Here is a 20,513-nt window from a genome sequence, read left to right as displayed (position 1 = left end):
TCTGTTGCATTTTAAAAGTTTCCCAATCCTCTAACTTCCAATTAACTTTTGCTCTATTTTTCTGCCCTCTCTTTTGCTTTTATGTTGGTTTTGACTTCCCTTGTCAGCCACGGTTGCATCAGCCTGACTTTAGAATACTACTTCTTCTTGGAAATGTACCTACCCTGTGCCTTCTGAATTACTCCCAGAAACTCCAGCTGTTTTTCCTCTGTTGAGCTGTTTTTCTCTATAACTCTATGGCAAGCTCTTTATTAGGGTGGATAGATACTTATAAACAATAAAGATTTTTGGATTTTCTTCCCGTTTAGAAAATAGTCTGCACATTTATTTCTACTACCAAAGTCCATAACTATGCATTTTCCAACATTGTATTTCATTTGCCACTTTCTTGCCCATTCACCTAATCTGTCTTAAGTGTGACGTCGTTAATTTCAGTAGGTAAAATTTGAAGACAGAATATAATATTAATGTAAGACTCTTGGCAGTGTGGAGGATCAGTGAGATCTTGGGGTTCGTGTCCACAGAACACTCAAAGCTGCTGCTCAGGTTGACAGTGTTGTTAAGAAGGCATATGGTGTGTTGGCCATCATCAACTGCGGCATTGAGTTCAAGAGCCCTGAGGTAATGTTACAGCTATATACGACCATAGTTAGATTCCACTTGGAGTACTGTGTTCAGTTCTGGTCACCTCACTGCAGGAAGGATGTAGATACTGTGGAAAGCGTGCAGAGGAGATTTATAAGATGTTGCCTAGATTGGAGCACCTGACTTATGAGAATGGGTTGAGTGAACTTGGCCTTTTTTCCTTGGAGCGACAGAAGATGAGAGGTGACCTGATAGAGTGTACAAGATGATGAGAGGCATTGGTCGTGTGGATAGCCAGAGACTTTTTCCCAGAGCTGAAGTGGCTAACATGAGGGAACATAGTTTTAAGGTGCTTGGAAGTAGGTACAAGGGAGATGTCAGGGGTAAGTTTTTCACAGAGAGTGGTGAGTACATGGAATCCACTGCCAGTGACGGTGGCAGAGACGGATACAATAGGGTCTTTTAAGATATTCTTAGATAGGTACATGGAGCTTAGAAAAATTGAGGACAATGTGGTAGGGAAATTCTAGGCAGTTTCTAGAGTAGGTTACATGGTCGGCACAACATTGTGGGCCAAAGGGTCTGTTATGTGCTGTAGATTTCTATGTTCTATGTGCCTAATGAAATCCATTTCATGTACAACACCCATTACAGAATAGCCTTTGCCCTAGTGGGCTCAACCACAAGCTGCTCTAAAATGTCAATTCATAGGCATTCTACAAATTGTTTCTCTCTTAGGATCCACATACAGCTCCAGTTTCCTTTTTCCCAATGTACCTGCATAGTGAAATCTCCTATGATATCATACCATTGCCCTTTTGACATCCCTTTTCTATCTCCCATTGTAATTTGTAGCCCACACCCTGGCTACTGTTCAGACGTCTGTGTTTAACTCCCATCAGAAACTAGAGAAAATCTGCAGATGCTAGAAATCCAAGCAACACACATATGATGCTGGAGGAACTCAGCAGTCTGTACTCTTTTCCATTTCTGCTGCCTGGCCTGCTGAGTTCCTCCAGCATTTTGTGTGTGTTGCTTAACTCCCATCAGGGTCTTTTCACCCTTACCATTTCTCAACTCTACCTACTGGGATTCTACATTTTCATATGATACCTCTTTCTGAGGATTTGATTTCATGTTTTACTGACACAGCCACCCCACCCCCTCTATCTACCTGCCTGTCCTTTCGATACAATGTGTGCCCTTGGATGTTAAGCTCCCAATTATGATCTTCTTTCAGCCACAACTCAGTGATGCCAACAACATCGTGCCTGTCAATGTCTAACTGTGCTGCAAGATCATCTGCCTTATTCCATATACTGCATGCATTCAAATAAACACCTTCAGTCCTGTATCAGTCAGTGTTTTTAAATTTTGTCTCCCCTTTACACTGCAGTTTCCTACTGACTGAAATTTTGTCCCATCATCTGCTGCCTGTCCTTCCAGACAATCTCATGGCACACTGCCTCTGCTTGTAATCCAACAGTCCTATCACTCCAGATCCTATCCCCCTGCCAAATTAGCTTCAACCCTCCGCAACAGCTCTAATAAACCTAACCACATGGATATTGATTCTTCTCAGGTTCAGGTGTAACCTGCCCCTTTTGCATGGGTCATGCCTTCGCCAGAAGTGATCCAGAAATCTGAAACCCTGCCCCCTGCACCAGTTTCTCACCCATGCATTCATCTGCCAAGTCATTCCATTCCTACCTTCACTGGCCCACCTTGATTGCTACCCTGGAGGTCCTGCTTTTCAGCTTTATACAGTACCTAGCTCCCTGAAATTCTCTCTCCAGAACCACCTCAATTTTCCTACCTATGTCTTCGGTGCCAGTATGTACCTAGACTCCTGGCTACTCATCCTCCCTCTTTAGAATGTCGCGGATCCGATCTGAGATTTCCTTAATCCTGGCACCTGGAAGGTAACATACCATCTAGGTGACCTCAATCGCATGCACAGAACCTCATGCCTACTCCTCTAACTATGGAACCCCTATCACTAATGCAGTCCCCTTCTTCCACCCCTTCCCTTCTGAGCCACAGCACTAGTCAAAGTGCCAGTGACCCATTCGCCACAGCTACCCCTTGGTATGTTGTCCCTCTCAACAGTATCCAAAATGGTATATTTAATATTGGGGAAAACAGCACAGGGGTACTCTGTACTACCTGCCCCCATTTCATTTCCCTCTCTTGACAGTCACCCATTTACCTGCCTCCTGTAACATAGGGGTGATTACCTCCCCGTGTCATCTCAGTTTCTCGTATGGTGGTTGTTTCTTTCTATTTTGAACAAAGTGAGATCTGTTTTATAGTTTCATGGTTCTCATTATTAAAACTTTTTTTAAATTCGTCCCTCCCCACCAATGCTCTGGCAAGGATCAAGCTCTCATCTCCAGCTCAATGGTCCAGACTGTTGGTCCAGTAAAAATGCTGCAATCCCAAGGATAGAATAATGGGAAGAAATTATCTTATCTCTGTGCTATGAACAAAGGGAACCATTGTTCATCAATGTAGATCAAACTTTGTTATCTATAGTTCTGATAGGACTTACATATAGCTAATATTTGTTCACAGTGGAATAGATTCCGTTCCACAGCACTAACATCTCTCAGTTTAACAACTGTAAATTAAACATTTCAAAGAAGAAATTCCTGCAGGTTTTCTTTTCTTAAAAAGTCATTATAATTCACCCCATCTCTGCAAAGCACTTTATGCCCTTCTCCAACATGGAAACGTCATGTATTCTTCTCTCCCTTTGAAATTCAGTTCTATTGACTCCTACTGCATTATAATGTGTCAACGCTGGTGACCGAAGTTGAATTTCTGGATAGGTGCCGTTTTTCCGACTCCTGGTATTATCATGTTCATTAATCATATGCACAACTGAGATTGGATAGTCAAGGCTAAAATCAATATATTTTTGGACAGTGATGTAATTGTGGAATATTCAAAGAATAACAAAGTTCAAAGTAAAATTTATTATTAGAATACATAGATGTCACCACATACAACCCAGAGATTCTTTCTACAGCAGGCATACTCAACAAATCTATAGAACAGTAACTGTAAACAGGATCGATATGAAAGAGCAAGAGCACAGAAGACAACAAACTGTTGAACTGGAATTATAAATAGATAGCAATAAATAACAAGAGCATGAAATAACAAGATAAAGAATCCTTAAAGTGAGATCATTGGTTGTGGTAACATTTCAATCGATGAATGTAATTATCTTCTTTTGTTCAAGAGCCTGGTGATTGAGGGGTAGCAACTGTTCTTGAACCTGGTGGTGCAGATCCTGAGGTACTTGTACCTTCTGCCTGATGGCAGCAGCAAGAAAGGAGCATGGCCTGGGTGGTGAGAATCTTTGAAAGTGGATGCTGCTTTTCTGCGACAGTGTTTCATGTAGATGTGCTCAGTGGTTGGGAGGCTTTACCTGTTTAGCACTGGGCTGTGAATCATCTATGTTCCGGCTGATCCTCCACAATTCAAGGAAACCTCTCCTCACATTCTTACTCCACCTAGAGCTGACCTTATACAGAGAAGATTGTCCAAGTTCAGTTCATTCACAGCTCAAATCCTTCTTCAGTATTAAATAGGCTTCCAGTTTTCATGTCATTACTCCACTTAGTGACATCCAATTGCAATGTCAGATTGCTGTGGTATATTGTTTAATTTGTAATATCATAAGAACGTCAAGGCACAATGCATCTCAGACACAAATGAGGAAAGGAAGTATTGAGAGGATGTTATCTAACAGAAGAGATTGTCACTGAGGATCACCTCGTTCTGATGAGATGTTATCAATCTGAAACGCTGATCCTGTTTTTCTCTACATTGATGCTGCCTGACCCGATGAGTGTCTGCAGCACTTGTTGTTGCAGTTAAAACTTTTCCAACAACTGCAGTCTTTTTTGCTCTTTTTGCCACCAAAGATATTACGTATATTGTAGCAACTTGCTATCCTGTGTGTATGCCCAGAAGAAAATGAATCTCGTGATGGTATATGGTGACGTATATGTACTTTGATACAAAAATTTAATTTGAACTTTGGAAAATATTAACAAAAATTGCATTTTTGCAGAGCCAGGGAGAAAAATAGATGAATTGTGTTTCAGCAAGGCATCTATTTATCATGCTTTAGTTATTTTAAGTTTGACAATCTGGTATCCTTGCTGACAATTAAACTGTCAAAATGATTTGTTATGGCAAAGAATCTGGAAAAAGTGAAGGAGTGCAGACCTGCTACCAGCTGGGGCACAGATGGATTAGCATAATGACTTTCTACCTGTGAAAACATGACTTAAATTCAGGCTAGATTAAATGAAATGATGTAGAAATCATAACGCTGGAACAGAACCAGTCTATGGATTTATTTCTTGTGAGCAGAGGCGCTGGGTAGAAACAGCCCGCTGATTTAACATCACATCATAAGTATTTGTACCCAGTACTCATTTTCCCTCAGAGACGTGGATGAAGGAAAAGTTTCGAAGATATTAAAGTATTTATACATGTTCTGCTGCATTCAAAAATTCCAACTGACTTAATCCATATCTCATTGTATATCTTATTTCTCCTGCTCTCTGCTCTAAATATCTTGGAGATAACTGTGTATCAGTGTATATCCATTAATGCAAGAACTCTGTCTGTTGTCTTCTCATAATTCTACACACCTCTCACAAATGAATCATAATTATCTTTCGATGGAAACAGCCAAAATTTTTCAATACTTGCTGAGATTGAGAACTCTTATCATTTGACTATCCAGCATGAAATCAATCTTGTCAATTTATATGTGTTTATATGTAGGCTATGTGAGAGAAAACATGTGTTTTTGACTGTCATTAAAGTAGACATCCTGATATTTGAAAATGCCTTAAAGCATGCAGACATTGTCAAGAGGTTCAGTTGTCATCCAGGCCAAACAACAGAATTAGGAAGAAATGTGATCTAACTGACTTTGACCGTGGAATGATTGTTGGAGCCAAGCGGGGTGGTTTGGGTATCTTAGAATCGACTGATCCCCTGGGATTTCCACACACAGCAATCTCTAGAGCTTACAGAGAACAATGCAAAAAAAAAATCCAGTGAATGGCAATTCTGTGGGTGAAAATGCCTTATTAATAAGAGAAGTTGGAGGAGAATAGCCTGACTGGTTCAAGCTGATAGGAAAGCAACAGTAATCCACATAACCATGCATTTCAACGGTGCTGCGCAGAAGAGCATCTCTGAATGCACAACATGTCGGACCTTGAAGTGGTTGGGCTACAGCAGCAGAAGACCACAGAAGTGCACTCAGTGCCTACTTTATTAGGTATGGAAGGTAATTAATAAAGCGGCCACTGACTATACTAAGATAGGTGGAGTTGTGGATAATGAAGTCGGTTTTCAAAGCTTGCAGACAGATTTAGGCCAGTTAGAAGAGTGGGCTGAAAGATGGCAGATGGAGTTTAATGCTGATAAATGTGAGGTGCTACATTTTGGTAGGACTAATCAAAATAGGACATACATGGTAAATGGTAGGGCATTGAAGAATGCAGTAGAACAGAGGGATCTAGGAATAATGGTGCATAGTTCCCTGAAGGTGGAATCTCATGTGGATAGGGTGGTGAAGAAAGCTTTTGGTATGCTGGCCTTTATAAATCAGAGCATTGAGTATAGGAGTTGGGATGTAATATTGAAATTGTATAAGGCATTGGTGAGGCCAGTTTGGAGTATTGTGTACAGTTCTGTTCACCGAATTATAGGAAAGATGTCAATAAAATTGAGAGGGTACAAAGGAGATTTACTAGAATGTTACCTGGGTTTCATCTCCTAAGTTACAGAGAAAGGTTGAACAAGTTGGGTCTTTATTCTTTGGAATGTAGAAGGTTGAGGGGGGACTTGATAGAGGTATTTAAAATTATGAGGGGGGATAGATAGAGTTGACGTGGATAGGCTTTTTCCATTGAGAGTGGGGGAGATTCAAACAAGAGGACATGAGTTGAGAGAGCAAAAGTTTAGGGGTAACCTGAGGGGGAACTTCTTCACTCAGAGAGTGGTAGCTGTGTGGAGTGAGCTTCCAGCAGAAGTGGTTGAGGCAGGTTCAATGTTGTCATTTAAAGTTAAATTGGATAGATATATGGACAGGAAAGAAATGGAGGGTTATGGGTTGAGTGCAGGTCGGTGGGACTAGATGAGAGTAAGAGTTCAGCACGGACTAGAAGGGCCGAGATGGCCTGTTTCCGTGCTGTAATGGTTATATGGTTATAAGTGCCTTGTAGTTCTAATCCTATCTTTGAAACATCTCAACTGAAAACAGAAAATACTGGAAAGACTTTCTGGGTTAGTATCTGTGGAGAATGAAACTGAGTCAACATTTTAGGTCAGGGGCCTTTCTGCTGAGCTGGGAAGCTTTGTTTTGAGAAGGACAAACATAAAACTGGAAAATTAATCACCTGAAAAGAAAGAAATATGGATGTGTTCTTTAAAGAAAAATGGACATCATAACTAAGTCTTTTCCTCATTCTCAATGTAGCATTTGGAAATGGAAAACTCAAGTGTTGGAGTGATATAGCATGGATACAGACGCTTCAACTTAGCTCATCTTTGCCAGCCTAGGAATCTAGCTCAGTTCGTACTATTTGGTCCCTATCCATCTGAACCTTTCCTACCCAGGAACCTGTCCAAATGTCTTTTAAATGTTATAATTTTACCTTCCATTACCATTTTTACAGCTAGCTCATTCCATCTACTCACCACCCTCTTTGTGGAAAAAAATTGCCCCTCATTGCTTGAGATCTTTCCCATCTCACCTTATAGCTACGCTCTCTAGTTTTAGACTCAGCTATTCTGCTATCCACCTTATCCATGCCCCTCGTGGTTTTATAAACCTGTTTTAGGTCACCCATTGTTCTCCTTCTCTCCAGGGAAAGCAGCCGCAACCTATCTAGATTCTCCTTATAACTCAAACCACCTAGTCCTGGCATCATCCTTGCCTATCTTTCCTATAGCATGGTGACCAGAAATGCACACAGTGCTCCAAATGAGGTATTAGCAACGTCTTATACAAGTGACAAGTTTCTACATGCGCTGAGTGTTAAAAACTAAAGTTAAATACCTTAACTGCCACCCTAAATAGGGTAAATAATTCAGCAGAAATGGGGTATTGAACTTGGTGCCTCTAAAGATTGCTCTTTTTTTTCCCTCGGGATATGTGTTGATTAAAAATTATAGTATTTTAATCCAGCACATTTAGTTGGCTGAATTAACCATGAGAGAGATCTGAGGAGTGGGGAAGTGAAGAAGGAGAGAGGTGAAGAGGCGGAGATATAAAAAAAAACCTCTTCACATCCTAACATATGTTTTTACAAGTCAGACTGCAGTTCATGAATGTGACCAGTGCTCATCAAAGGTTTTTGATCCTTGAATTTCTCTTGAAGTAGTTGTATTGTATTTCAGAAATCAAAACCGTGCATCATGCAGAGCCAGTGTCATCATCCTCCGAATCTTTGGACTTCAGGGCTGACCTCCAGCTGGAAATGTGCATCAGTGATACAGGTCTGATCCCTTTACAGCCAAGTAAAATTATTAATTTGGTTGTGAAACAACTACAGCCATAACCAAGCAATGTTTTTTTCTTATCTATAGCTGCGATTCCATCTGCATCTCTTAAATCTATTATGAAAAAGAACAGTGGAAATATCAAATCAAGTGGTTCTTCAGCCAAAAAATATCTTCAGTTTATTGGGGTAAATGGCGGGTGAGCATTTAATAATGTTAAATAATGTTTTCTGGTCATTCAAGACCTGTGATATGCAAAAATTCTTGAACAAGGATTTTTGCTTTCAAGTTATGAAACCACATCAAGCGAAGATTCCAACTCATCAGAAGGAGGGTCAGACAGTGACTTGGAAAAGGAAGGTATCAAGAAAGGAAATCAAATCCACGATACTGACAAGAAAGCAGAATTATCAAAAGATGCAGAGGGAACGAGATGTGACGAGGTCCAGCCATCAGCAAGACATGCTGCAGTCACTATTACGCAGCATTGCACTAAAAGGTACAGTAATTGTTCTGACATTTATGATGATGAAATTTGATTCAAAACTATCAAGCACTACGATCAAATGGATGACATAGAACCAGAACCCCAGAGAGTTACCACACTTCAGTTCTACCTGATGTATGTGTGAAATGCTAATCAATCTCAGTTTCCAAGCATTAATTCAAATGATCAGAGGGTGGGGCACAAGTTACACAATTAATGGTGAGCGGGTGTGCATTCTCGACAGGAGAAAATCAGAATGAAAGGCAATTTCCTGGATGGATGTGGAGAAGCTGAATAAAGACCAATAATAGAATCAGTCTGGTTCTGATCCTGCATGTTAACTCCTATAACATGCCGATATTACATTATTGAAGCATTACAGATTGAGTAATAGAACAATCTGCACATAAATTGTTCAGATCATGCAAACAACCTGCAAATTTTGTTCCTCCACCTGTTTCACTGGATTCTTTCCTTCCCCACTTGGAAACATGGATAATTTGCAGTACATTTCTAAATCGAAGCAATCTGGGCAGGGTATAAATGGTATCTGCCGTAGGTTGTTGTACAAACATGACTGTTCCTGGAACAACCACTTGGTCCTAAGTGCAAGCTCACCATTGGCAGCCATGCCATGAGCAAGTTAAAATGGTCGATTAGATCGGTTTTAACCATGAGAAAAGGATAACACTGAACCAGTGATTAAGTCCTGCCCAGAAAGTGGCCAGTGATGAGTTATGGGGAACCTGAAAAATGGGAAAGAGTGTGCATCAGACATAAATTCCTTTCCCCAAAAGCTGCAGAGTTGGTATAACTGACATCTTAGATTAAGATCAACTAATTCTTCCATTTGCCACAGCCATGAAGAGAGGTGGAATGGATACAGATCAGTCATGCGCTTATGGAATGCTAACATAGTCGAGGGGCTTGATAGACATTTCCTCTCCTTATATGCAGTCCTCTGAGGCACATATTTATGGCTAGAGTGCCTAAGACTTCTGCACGGTACTGCATTTGTCAATGCAGAGCAGAGAGCAAATTTGGAAATCTGGCAGGAGCAAAAGATGTTGGGACCGACGGGGGTGGAGCACCGCAGGAGGGGTGAGGAACAGGTGACAGAGAAGAAGTGCCAGGGGTGGGGGGATAGCGCAGGTGCAGAAACAACCAGCCCTGAGACACCAGGCAAGGTCATTTGATTTCAGACAAATTGGTTTTTGACCATTACGAAATGTCTCACTAGTGTCCTGCTCCTTCCCCTCTCCCTTCCCATTTTCCTAACCATGATTCCACTCTCCCTGTCCCCTTCCCAGTCCGCAATAGAGACCCATATCAGAATCAGATCACTCACATATGCCATGAAATTTGTTTTTCTTTTTGTGACAAAAGTACAGTGCAATACATAAATTTACTACAGTACTATATATATATCTTTGCACAGTATTGTGCTATCCCACATTTTCTGTCTGACAGGTTCATTTCTTTCTGTTCCTATTGGTTCTCTTTCACTTCACTATTTCTCTCGCTCTTTTCCTGTCAAACTTTTTAAAAATGTTCTTTGCTCATTTGGATTGGGGCCCCATGAGTGGCTGGATGATGATGAGGGATTCAGAAAAGGCCAACAGCATTGCTGATAACAGAGAGATCTGTCTGGGCCCAGCGGGGGAAGAGGGTTGTTTAAAAGGTAAGCTGGGTTATAACTTACAGATACAACCCATCAAGCCACCAGCACTTCAGTATTTTGAAGGACAACAGGATTAGGCAATGCAGGATTATCACCCAGCCTACTTCTGAAGAACTGAAAGGTTAAAGAATATGCTTACAAGGTTTCAAAACAGGGTACAGAGTAATGTGCGGTCCAAATCATGCTGTAGAAAATAAGGGTCTGCAAGAAGAGATCCTAACAGTTCTAATATGGATGAAATTGCCTGCTGTTCATTGAGTTGGCCTTGGAATCGTTCCCAGAGGTCCTTGCATTTGCTGCAAGAGATGACAGGGCATGCACAAGAACAGAAAAGCTGACGTTCTAGCAGAGCACTGGAGATAGAATGAAACCTTTTACTCACTGAATACAAAGTCCCCCGTCATTTCACACCAGAGCTGGTCCTGGAAAGAGCTAGTTGAGGACATCATTGTCAGGAGAAAGGTCCTAAAGAGCTGTATACAATGTTGCTCAACATTTGATGACTTCACAGCGAGTGAATGCATCCTCAGATGCACTGTCACATGAACACATTACACATTTCAGAGACAACATCCTTCTGACTCACTTGCACCAACCTCTTATGCAGAATGGTGACATACCTTCATTTGCCCCACCCAATACCTTTACCTGGGAAAGAGAAATATTGAGGATTCTCAAATGGAGGGTGTCCCATGTTCAGAAAATGTTTTGAAAATGCTGATATCATAACCAGATGATTCTGGTCCTGATCCCTTTTTGGAAATTTATGGTATGTGAGTCCATTACAGACTGTCCAATTCTAGCCCACGTGTAACCCACATTGACCAATGTGTAATAAGATAGGCTTGTAAGTATACATACTGTACATCAAATATATGACCATAACACTGGTTTGATTGGGTAAAGTTATCAGATCCTGTGCCCATTCCACTATAACTAACGCAGTTTAGTTTGTCTTGCTCCTTTCAGGCATGAATCAAAACCAAGCTTATACTTGGCTTGTCAAAACCTGCAGCATCACCTCAGCGAGTTGGGAACCACAGAAGACAAAGGCGTGGTACGATATTTTTCCTGCTTTATGTTTAATTGCTCGAGTCAAAGCAGAATGCATTAAATATTTAACTAATGATTAAACATTGCTGTTGAAAATGATGAGTCTGTGGTTAATTATCTACTGTGGTAATAAGGCCCACAAAGGTTCAAGGTTTAACCCCTATTTTGGGTTGTTATTACCTTTGTACTGGATTTTGAAGAGGTCTGAATGACATTAGTCCCTGACATGCACATTATGTGTGACAAATCCATTCAGACCCTGTCAAATGAGATAAATCTGCTGAATTCATCTGTTGGTGGCCAACAAACTTATTTTGCCATTGCCACTAGCCCCAGAAGAACCAACTGGGAGAAACTTGAGGCACAGACAGCTCTCTCAAGACAAATGCAAAAGTGTGTAAAGTGATTGTTTCTAAGTTATAATCAAGCAGGAATGTCATAAAAATCAGACTTAATGTGTTGAGATTAATGAGGAGGAGAAAGAGGATTCACAGTTCCTGCTTGCCACTCAGTAATCCAGAATATAAATAGTAAATTTTGAAGGACAACGGGATTAGGCTGAGCTGTGACATTGCTAACTGTTAAGTGCCTTTGACATCTTTAAACCTGAGTATTACTATTACCTTGGCTGATTCATTTCATCCCCTGAAAACCACCTTGCCCTTCTCTTTTGGGACACCTCCTAAAATCTACCCTTCTGACCAAGGCCTTCTTTATGACCCCCTTAATGGTTCAGCATATTTTTTTGTGTGTGATGGAAATCCTGGAGCTACAATATATGTGGAACTCTTAGTTGGCAGTGTGGTATTGGCCCAGATACTGAGGCATCAAAAAAACCCACCGTAGCTTGCAAAGCTAATAGAGTAAGTCTTGATGGTACTTGGATGACAGTTTAAAAATGAGTGTTGCTGGATTATTGCAGAATTTCAACTGTTTTAATGGACAAGATAGTCATGTGTACAACATGTGACTCTGACCAAATATGGCAACTGTAATTTCCTATTGAACAGCCAGAAATTCCGCTTAGAACTCTGATATTGCTCCCCCTTCCCACCCCAACTTCTTTGGAACCACAGAGTGTTGACTGAATTTCAAATTTACAAGAAGTTGATGGTTACACTCAGAACTGGCCTGCGATGGTACTTTGCATGCAATTCAGTCAAGGAGCACAAACCCCAGCATTTACTGTTTCTAAGCAATTAAAATGAACTTATTTTTTGTAAGTATTTTCACAAATTTTATAATAAATTATAAATGCTATTATTTTTACTTTTCCGGAGTTGTTTAGTAAGTTTGGGGTGGTAACTGAGTGTGATCTCTCAAGCTAATGCTGAGGGTAGAATTTGTCAATTTTAATCATTAAGGCATTGTCTTACGCTGGCCCGCTCCAGTCTGTATGGAGCCAATTCTGCATTGTAAGATTTTGCTAAGTTACAGGCAAGTGTGACTATCGAAGGCAAGTGACTGATTTGCTAGTCACTTAAATACATGCAGACTATTAAAATGCTCTGAAGTTTTCTTAGATCACCATCTTGCAACTGCCATGATTTTCAAGAAGTATGACCTTGTATGTTTTAGCTGCATCCTAAGAATGAATACAAAATATGAATTTGATCTGTAATGTCCGTGGTGTAGTTTTGAGTCATAAGGAAAGTAAATTTGGCAGTTTATTTGCCATAACTAAACCTCACAATCAGCAGTGATATAAATGGCCTGTAAATCTTCTGATTGGCAGATAAAGTGTTGACTAAGATCTTGCCTTTTTCCAAATTGTGTCATGGAATTTCTTGAAAGTTCTGAAGAGCACACAGGCTCTCACTTTAATGCTACTTCAAAAAGTCAATCACCAGCATTAGCATTCCCTCATGTTAGCAGGACATGAACATAAAACCTTCCATTTCAAGGGCAAAAACACCCCTTACTGAAAGATGTGGTCTTTATATTGCTTTCTAGAGAGCCACATTTTCAAATCCTTCAGGAGAGAAGGGGAGGAATCTGCAAAGGTCAGTGTTTGATAATACTGAAAACATTTTGTTGTTATAATATGTTTTGTTCAATGTTCTATTTCCCCAGAGGCAGAACTTGAGAACAGTTCAGTGGGAATGGTTCCAGATTTCCAGTCAAAAATCTGCAGCTCCTGACAGAGTTCAATGCTTTCTCCAGGAACTTCAAGAAATGTCACCAGATCTACTTCACTTTATTGTGAACTTAACAGATGACAATCTGAACACTGCTCTGCATTACAGTATCTCCCACTCCAACTTCCACATCGTGAAGCTCCTACTGGACACAGGTACAAAGAGATGTTTGATCTTGAAGGGCTGAAGTATAGAAGCAGTTTCATCTGCAGGAAAAAAAATAATTCCCCTCGAGAGAGTAGGAGAAATTTGGGACACTTTTCCCCCCAAAATGCTGTTGAGGTGAGGTCCGAGAAAAACTTCAGAACTGAGATCAACAGATCCTTGATAGGTTTGGAAAAAAGGGAGTAGGTAAGTGGAGTTAAGATCAACCTTGAAAAGCCAATGGGCACAGAGACCTAAAAGCCCATTAATATTGCTAACGCTGTAATTTAAATACTTTGGTCCAACAATTGAATCAATCAAGGACCTCATTCTCACCTTTTATATAAAAGACGCAGTGCAAATGAGAATAATAGGATGTCCACAAGAACAATACAAAACCTGTAGTTCAAATAGTCATCTAGTAAGCCCCAAATGAGACCAATTAGTTCAGTAAAACTGAGGAAAGGCACTAGGCATTCTCCTTATTCAGCACCATATTGTGTATTTTGCCACCCAGTCACTGTGAATAAACCCTCAGATTTTGTGCGAGTTTGCACTCTTTTAAGAGGATGAGAAGAGGAGCTTGCTTTACTTTCTGATGAACATATTGATGTTATCTTGAAATTTCTTGTTGTTGATCAGGTGTTTGCAACGTAGACCATCAGAACAAGGCAGGATACACTGCCACCATGCTCACTTCACTGGCTACTGTTAAAACGGATGAAGAGGTGGCAGTGGTTATGCAGCTTCTTCATTTGGGAAATGTCAATATTCAAGCCAGTCAGGTAATTGATTGTGGCGAAATGAATCGATACATCACTCGCTTCATTAGCACCAGGTGTTTCCTCTCACTGAAAGGATGGCACATTTAATTAGCATGAAGGGTTTTGATGGAGAATATGTTGCAGCCATTACAACAGTCGTGTGGCCAAGTGGTTAGGGCGTTGGGCTCACGATCTGAAGGTCGTGGGTTCAAGTCTAGGCCAAGGCAGTGTGTTGTATCTTTGAGCAACGCACTTAACCACACACTGCTCCAGTCCACCCAGCTGAAAATGGGGTACCAGCAAAATGCTGGGGGTTAACCTCGCGATAGACTGGCGTCCTATCTGGCGGGGGCGGGGGTGGGGGGGGGGAGTCTCGTACTCTCAGTCACTTCACGCCACAGAAACCGGCATAGGCACCTGCCTGATGGGCCACAAAGGCTTGGGACAGACTTTAACTTAAAATTACAACAGTCCTCAGTGAATGAGATCATTTCATGAGATGTATTAAAGGGCACAGATTGAAGAAAGATAATTATATTTTATTCACCAGTAGTGCAGACACAGTTGGAATCATCTATGCAAAATCTGGTCAACTTGCCATTACAAGAATGTGCGGACCACTGGAGGAGATACTGGAGAATGGTTAGGAAGAATCAAGGAGATGCAGATATTGATTGTAAAGGCCAGCCAGTGATTCCTGGTACTAGGGATCACTGCATTTAGGTGGGATTCTGACTTAGAGGCATTCAGTCATAATTCCACGGATGGTAGCTTCTCGCTACTGGCTCCTCAGCCAAGCACTTACATCAAATAGGGCAGGTTTTATTGAAAGGGAAGTAGAGGGAAAAGATTATTGATCTAGGGGATTCTTAAGGAACCATGAAATATAGATCACGATGATGTTTCAATTTATCTAGACCCTGAAAAGAGGTAAATTCAAAATTAATTGTCAGAAGCCTTGTCACAAACACAACCAGCTTTAACACTACGAAATGGGTTTCTTATCCAGACAGTGAAGCAAATTATGTTAATTCAAAAGCAGACTCGATGTTTTTTTAAAAGAAAACTAGTATTTTGTCACAGAATATATGAGTAACATTATATGTGATGTGTGGCAAGTGTTGCATGCTTAGGAGGAACAATTGACTTTGCACCTGTGATTCATGGTCGGCTTCTATTAAGGCTATCCTCTCAAGGCCAGACAAGTCATCAGGAAAAAGCTGACAGATTATTATATTGGTTAGATACATGGGTAGCATATGATAACATGAAGAAATGTGATATATATTTGAGAGGAATAAGTAAGTACTTCAGGCAGGTGGAGCTCGTCAACCTTGGATACCTGCCTGCCTAGGAGAAAGGTAACTTTGATTTTAAACCTTCACTGCCTTTCGGTCATACCCACCCTTGGGAAAGGCTTCGGAAGTAAACCCAGAGGAAGAAATCTGGAGCCGGGTCCCTAAGGTAGTATGTTGTCGTTGGCAACTTCACACTGGCAATCTCTGCGACAACGCTGGTGCTTACCCTTCCCTTGGACTACATCAGTGACGTGGAGACGGGGAACCCGCTGCATGGGCAACAGCCGGTTCTTCAGATCTTCCTGCCCAGGCTTGCGCCCCGGAGGGGACACAGTCCAACAGAGGTGCAAACCCATGATCCCCTGGGATTGACAGCTGCCTACTAAGTAAGTATATTCTACTGCCCTCACAGTGCATGCAGCGAGTGAAACACCTTCTCTAAAATCACCCATGATGAAAGCTTTCTTCAGAATTTTTAATCAGAATTTACTTGTGAAGCTGCAGAAAGCTATGTAAAATACATATTAAATTCAACACAGAATTGCTACGTGGTTGAATATACTAATACTGTTGATTATTGGTGTTAACCAAGGTAATATACACACGCAACACTCCATAACTATGCCGTGTAAACAAGAGTAAACTGTGGCACAACAATGACTTAGTAGCAATAAATCATCAACATACTTCCTTCAAAATATACTTATTAAATGTTTGCCAATATTACCAAAAACTTCAAACTCATCGATCTTGCTACTTCAAGAGCAAATAAAGAGGGGATGGAGATGGATGTCTTTCCACCATAAGCTTCAAATCAAATCAACTTACCCATGCGAGAAATTATATAAAACACAGCTTGCATATAGGAAATGATGTTCATACAAAGTGACCTGTGCCCCCAGACGCCAGAACGTGGATCTATTAATAAAATTTAAAAACAAAAGTGGAGCAGAATGACTTGTGGGTTCATGAAGGATGAGAGATCAAACTCTCTTTACCACCCATGAGTCTCAGAGGATGAATAATATTCTTGGCTGTTGGCATTACTTAGAGCAAAATTCATGTTGCAGCGCTATTTTAACCACAATTTTTCCCATAGACTAAACATCTACTCTCCATGCTGAGGACTATTTAGGCTGCAAAATGTAATATCTATAGTCTACCCTGCGGTATGTTACCAAAGCTTTCGGGTTTGACAGCACAAGCCAAAAGAGTGACCTCCACTGGCTGGATGTACAGAAAGTTATCAGCTCCAGGTTCACTGGGTAGCACAGTTACAGTATATCATTACACTTTGAACATTATTGGTCAAATATCGCAGTTGTCTTCATTATATTTGCCTAACAATTTGGACTGCAGTATGATGGCCTATCACTTGAACAAATCCAACCAAGGTTGATCAATATAAATGTTAGCAATGTCCACACTGCCAGAATGAACTATGATTTCTAAATAACATTTAACAAATGGTAGAGAGTTAAACATGCATTCCAGTATTTAGATGTAAAGTGCAGAGACATTTAATAATGTACAACCTTTGATATTGTCAGTTAATCATAATTATAGAATATGGATCCAGTTTTGGGACAATACCTTAAATTTCTGTTCCATATAGACAATGTGCAAAGAGCTGGAATTCTGCTTTAATTAATAGCTATCTTCTGATTAAGCAGAAGAAATTTCTCATGCTGCTCTCTAATATCAGTGCCAGGGAATTCATTTAGTTTCCTTTCAAAGAATCATCCTAAATTGCTCTGAATTTTGGTATATCAAATGCTTTTGGTGAAAGCCAGCACAGCCTTTATTATTCTACCAACTTCTGATTCTAAAAAAGGATATAGTTCTTTCCTGGTGTATATGACGAATAAACTCTTCTCGGGCTTCCAGTCAGACATAGATATTGATTGTTTCGATGGCAAACCCTGCAATCATCATCAGGAATTATGCCTGGGCATGTCTAGTCCAGTGGTATTTATACCCTCGTCATCGACCCCTCCTGAATGGCTAGTCATCCAAGCAGGTGGGTCAGTGGAAACCAATTGGATGAGGACTAATCAATCAGGAGAGATGGACGACGAGTGTATAAATACCACAGGGCTAGACGTGCCTGGGCATCGTCCCTGATGATAGAGTTTGTCGTCGAAACATCAGTTAAAATCGATACATGGACCCGGTTGGAAGCCGAAGAAGAGTTTATTCTGTTGCTAATTTCTCCTTTTTCTGATCTACTTCCAACTCTTCAGCCACATTATCTGAAAGCACAATGCAAGTTTCACCTCAATACCCCACCTCATTTAATCCCTCTGCTCTTTCTAAACTACATGACAACTTCATGGGTATATGGGTAACCCTAGGTAATTTCTAAGGTAAGGACATATTCGGCACAGCTTTGTGGGCCAAAAGGCCTGTATTGTGCTATAGGTTTTCTATGTTTCTACGGTATCCAGTACTAGAAGAGCTGAAATGTTGCTCCGATTAAATACTGGGATGATCAAATGCATTGTTTTGTCCCATCCTCAAACTTTATTCCCTGGTCACTGAGAATGAATCAGACCAACTTTACCTTTATATATTTTTGTTTATAACGTGAGCTTCCAAGGACACACTCCCTCTTATGTTCATCTCTGCAATGTAATCCATCTCGATCCTGGTCACCCATTCCCTGGAACCCCCTTTCAATGGTTACATTACCAGTAGACTTGATTATCCCAACACACAGTAACTGAAGGTTACCCAGTGTGCCAACTGCCAATGTCCAAACTCACAACAGGTTCATCCATCATACAACCACACCGTTTTCAAAATTGTCCACCCAGTTTTACAACCTGCTGAGGTAACTGCACTCTTCCACACTCTTGATTCTCATTATTCCAGCCATTCCTTGAGATGTCCAGTCTTTCGCATCTAAGATCTAGTCTATAAATTTTTCACTTCTCAGCCTCTTTTTTTCATCATCAAAGACTCAATCAATGGATGACACAAAGGTAGATGGTGTTGTGGAGAGTAAGGATGGACCTAAATTAGACGGAAAATCAGGTGGAATGATAGAAGATGGAATTAATCTGACTAGTGTGAAGTGATGCATTTTGACAAGTCAAGGTGTAAGACATACAGTAAATGGAAAGGCACTAAGGAATGTTGTTGAACAGAGGGATTTTGGTGTTTGAGTCCATTGTTCCCAGAAAGTGGCAACTCATACAGAACAGTGCAAACCTCATAGGCACATATATATAGTTGGGATGCCTAAGATTTTTGCACAGTACATTATTTATCAACATGGAGCAAGTTTGGGTAACTCTGGTGGGAGCAAAGGATGTGGAGCAGCGTGGGAGGAGTGTGGGACAGGTGGCAGAGAGGAGTGCCGGGGTGGGGGGGTGTCGCAGCTGCAGACACATCCAGCCCTGAGGCACCAGGCAAGGTCATTTGATTCCAAACAGCTGGTTAATTGACCATTGCTGATGCCCACTCATCCTTCTAAACTTCAGCAAGTGCAGGCCCAGAGCACCCAAATACTACTCATACATTATTTCAAAGAGTATAAGAGAGGCAGATTAGGAATAAGTGCTCCTTTCTGGGGTGTAACTTTGGATACATGTGAGGTGATGCATTTTGAGAAGAAAAATCAGGGTTGGACATTCACAGTTGAAGGTAATGCCTTGGGGAATGTTGTAAAACAGAGAGATCTAAGAAAACAGGTATATGGTTTCCTGAGAGTAGTGTCACAGGTAGAGAAGAAGGCCTTTGGCATGTTGGTCTCCATCAGTCAGGGCATTGAGTTAGAAGTTAGATGTTATGTTAAAGTTGTACAAGCTGTTGGTGAGGCCATACTTGGAGCATTAGGTTCAGTTTAAGGCATTTTGCTATAAGAAAGATGCCATTACGCTGGAAAGAGTGTAGAGATTTACGAGCAAGTTGCTGGGACTCGATGGACTGACATATGGAAAGAGGTTGGGCAGGCTGGGACTGCTTTTTTTGAAGTATAGAAGAATGAGGGGTGATCTTATAGAAATACAGTATATAAAATCAAGAGGGGCATACACAGGGTCTTTTTCCTCATGGTTTGTGAATCAAGAACTAAAGATTGAAAGGGAGAAGGGAGAAATTAAATAAGAACCCAAAAGTGCAACTTTTTCACCAAAATGGTGGTCAGTATATCAAATAAGGTGCTAAAGGTAGTGGTTAAAGCAAATACATAAATAACATTTGAAAGATACTTGGACAGATACTGTACCTGGATAGGAAATGTTTAGAGGATTAAGGAACAAATTGGATGAGTTTTGAAGGGAATTTTGTTTGGCATGGACCAGTTGGCCCAAAAGCTCAATAACTGTAGTGACTTTACAGAATTCTGCAATCCTACCCTCCCGGGAGGCTGATTTATAATAGGGTTAAGCATATGAGTCTGACGTACAAACTTTATTAGAGATTCTTTTGGTTTTGTTTCAACCACTACATCTGCAGAAGTTTACAGAGTAGAACAAAGTAAAGTACAATATTCAGTCGTGATGAAAGGTCATTGACTTGAAACCTTAGCACTGCTGTTTGCTCCACTGATGCTGCCTGACCTGCTGAGTATTTCCTGCACCGTCTGTTTATGTGCAAGTAGTTTACAAGTTATGTCTTATAACTTTCTAGCTCCTACACAGTAGTGTAGTTTACAAGTTATGTCTTATAATTTTCTAGCTCCTACATAGTAATGTAGTTTACAAGTTACGTCTTATAATTTTCTAGCTCCTACACAGTAATGTAGGCATCACACCTTATGGCTTCAGGGATATTTCCCAGGTGGCAGTGAATTTGCTACCAGAATTGTGGCAATTC

At 40.7% G+C, this 20,513-nt stretch overlaps 1 protein-coding gene across 7 annotated transcripts in view; it reads left to right on the top strand.

Annotated features, from left to right (window-relative positions):
• LOC134354761 (KN motif and ankyrin repeat domain-containing protein 1-like) overlaps nt 1-20,513 on the top strand; it is a 121,506-nt gene that overhangs the window by 90,085 nt on the left and 10,908 nt on the right. For all 7 annotated transcript variants that reach the window (XM_063063982.1, XM_063063980.1, XM_063063979.1 and 4 more), the window contains exons 4-9: nt 8,026-8,124; nt 8,215-8,326; nt 8,417-8,626; nt 11,265-11,352; nt 13,422-13,641; nt 14,273-14,415. In XM_063063982.1, coding sequence (XP_062920052.1) covers nt 8,026-8,124; nt 8,215-8,326; nt 8,417-8,626; nt 11,265-11,352; nt 13,422-13,641; nt 14,273-14,415 — 872 coding nt within the window. The remainder of the gene's footprint in view (nt 1-8,025; nt 8,125-8,214; nt 8,327-8,416; nt 8,627-11,264; nt 11,353-13,421; nt 13,642-14,272; nt 14,416-20,513) is intronic.

Source organism: Mobula hypostoma, chromosome 12 (genome assembly GCF_963921235.1).
Source record: "Mobula hypostoma chromosome 12, sMobHyp1.1, whole genome shotgun sequence".
In the NCBI taxonomy this organism is placed as follows: domain Eukaryota; kingdom Metazoa; phylum Chordata; class Chondrichthyes; order Myliobatiformes; family Myliobatidae; genus Mobula; species Mobula hypostoma.
The sequence above is the reverse complement of the archived record's forward strand: the minus strand, read 5'-3'. Positions and strand labels throughout refer to the sequence as shown.